A 2414-nucleotide genomic window follows, 5' to 3' on the forward strand; every position below is an offset into this window, starting at 1 on the left:
GTGTGAATTAGGATCTAACATGAAGTGAAGTGAAGTCGCTCAGTCTTGTCTGACTCTTTGCGACCCCATGGACTGTAGCCTACCAGGCTCCTCTGTCCATGGGATTTTCCAGGCACGAATACTGGAGTGGGTTGCCATTTCCTCCTTCAAGAGATTTTCCCGACCCAGGAATCGAACCCAGGTCTCCCGCATGGTAGGCAGACGCCTTACCGTCTGAGCCACCAGGAAAGAAACTAAGTAAATGACCCTCTTCCCCAAATGGGAGGGTATATGATGAGATTATAAATAAGGTGGGGAAGGGGTGCAGGAGTTGGAGGAGGAACAGCACTGAGAGAAGATGAGTGGGGGTCTCGGCAATATAGAAAACAAACGTGGGAGCAAGCAGCCAAGTGAGATACTTCTGGGTGCTAACAGATGCAGTGAGGAAGATAAAGCAGGTACAGACAGAACAAGGAAGAGTAAGGTGAAGTAGGAGACGTAGACAGGGGCCAGATCAAAAACGAATCTTCCAGCCACTGTGAAGATCTTGGGTTATAGTGTAAGGGTAATGGGCAGATTGAAGACCTCAGGGAGTGTAGAAGTCAAGAAGGGCTTCCTGGAAGAGGCGTCACTTGATGGAAGACTGAAAGTGAGATGTTACTCGCAGAGAGGGACATAGGCAGGGGCGGATTGTGGAACGCTGCCTGAGCCTGAGCCCCTCCAGCAGTCCAAGAAGGACCCCTGGGCACGAAGCTGGCCTCCCTGTACCCACTGACACCCTCAGGGCCTAAAGGCCAGGCTCCATGCCCTTCACACACCATGGCTGCAGCTGACGCTTCCTTATTCCCCCCTGGACTCAACTGCCTTTCTGGCTGGGCAGTGTCTCTGCAACTCAGGTTCCTTCTCATGACTTTTCTGCTGATGCCACGCTGGGTCCAGGCTGGGTTCCAGGGGCTGAACTCCTGCAAGCCCTCTGGCGAGACAGGCACCACGGGCAACCTTCTGAAGAACTGCCCCCTCCCAACCCCACCCAGGTCCGGTGGTCGGAGGATGACCAGGGTGGTGCGGGACTTCCTGCAGGCCCAGCAGGTCCAGGTGCCCGTGGAGCTCTACTCAGACTGGCTGACCGTGGGCCACGTGGATGAGTTCGTGACCTTCGTCCCCATCCCAGGCACCAAGGTGAGCTGACCTCTGAGGCTGGAGCGGGGAGGCTGGTGCGGAACCCCTGTACTACCAGCTCTTGTCAGCAGCAGGGTATCTAGTGGAAGTGGACTGTACAGAGGAAGAAGGAAGGAGGTTGAAGCTGGTTTGTATGTTGTTGCTGTGGCCAGTAAATGTTTAACCCAATAAATCTGAAATTTTAGCATTTCAACATGTAATCATTATAAAAATTAATAATGAGAGGTTTTACGTTCTTTTTTCATACCAAGCATTCAGAATCTGGTGTATGCTTTATTCCTCACACATCTCCGCTAAGACCAGCCGCACTTGAAGTGTCCAATAACCCCACAGGGCTGGTGGCCACGGTACTGGCCGTAATGCCCTGGAGAGCAATGGCGTATGGGCCTGGGGCCCTAGAGAGAGTCTTTCATTTTCTGAAATGCAAAGAAATGTCTGCAACTTAATAACCCTGGAAATCTGGAGCAAATGGCCGGGCCTTTTGGCCCTTTGGAGATGCTCTCCCTCTCTGTCCAAGGTCACCTTTTACTCTGAGCTTCGACTCGACTGCGTTGCTGAGGCAGGAAAATTTCTGTGGCAGGAAAGGTGAGAAATACTCCTCTGAAATAGAGAAATCCTGCCAGGCAGCCTTCGCCACTCGGTGTGGGTGGCTGAGACAATGTGCAGGCAGGGCCCCGGGTCCTCAGGGCGGGAGCCCCCCACACAGCTCGGCCACCTGCCCTCTGCTGACCGGCCGGCCGGCCGGTTTCTTGCAGAAATTCCGGATGCTCATGGCCAGCACCTCAGCCTGCTACAAGCTCTTCAGAGAGAAGCAGAAGGAGGGCCACGGGGAGGCCATCATGTTCAAAGGTGAGTGCCCACGGGGCCCTGGCAGCGAGCCAGGCCCCCAGGGGGCCTTTGGGAGGACGGGGCTGGTAAGCGCTTTGTCCCGGACAGCCAGCTCCACTTCCGGTCGTCCAGCCCGCTCTGAGGCTGTGGGGTCATCATGGTGGGAGGCGGCCCTGGCCTCTGTGGGCCTCGCGGTCGTCACCCCCACCTCAAGCCGCCCACCGCCCCTTATGACCCTCGACAGTGGCCTGTGGTTCTTCGGGACATGGTGTGGGACACTTCAAATGGCACCAGCCCCGAGGAGAGTTAAATGGTTCAAAACCAAAGTGCCATCTGCACTTGGGGATCTTGCGCTTTGGAAACGAAGCTAGAGAAGAGCGTACATCCTGCAGTTTAGGGGCAGGAAGAAGAGCGGAGCTGACGACGCA

At 55.3% G+C, this 2414-nt stretch overlaps 1 protein-coding gene across 1 annotated transcript in view; it reads left to right on the plus strand.

Annotated features, from left to right (window-relative positions):
- LOC104989510 (protein-arginine deiminase type-2-like) overlaps positions 1 to 2254 on the plus strand; it is a gene marked incomplete at both ends in the record, with an annotated part of 14400 nt that extends 12146 nt beyond the window's left edge. The window contains 3 exons of the mRNA XM_010841199.1: positions 1007 to 1158; positions 1914 to 2007; positions 2119 to 2254. Coding sequence (XP_010839501.1) covers positions 1007 to 1158; positions 1914 to 2007; positions 2119 to 2254 — 382 coding nt within the window. The remainder of the gene's footprint in view (positions 1 to 1006; positions 1159 to 1913; positions 2008 to 2118) is intronic.
- Between the last annotated feature and the right edge of the window lie 160 nt (positions 2255 to 2414).

The sequence above is a fragment of the Bison bison genome, unplaced genomic scaffold (genome assembly GCF_000754665.1).
Source record: "Bison bison bison isolate TAMUID 2011002044 unplaced genomic scaffold, Bison_UMD1.0 scf7180017846964, whole genome shotgun sequence".
NCBI classification, from domain to species: Eukaryota; Metazoa; Chordata; class Mammalia; order Artiodactyla; family Bovidae; genus Bison; species Bison bison.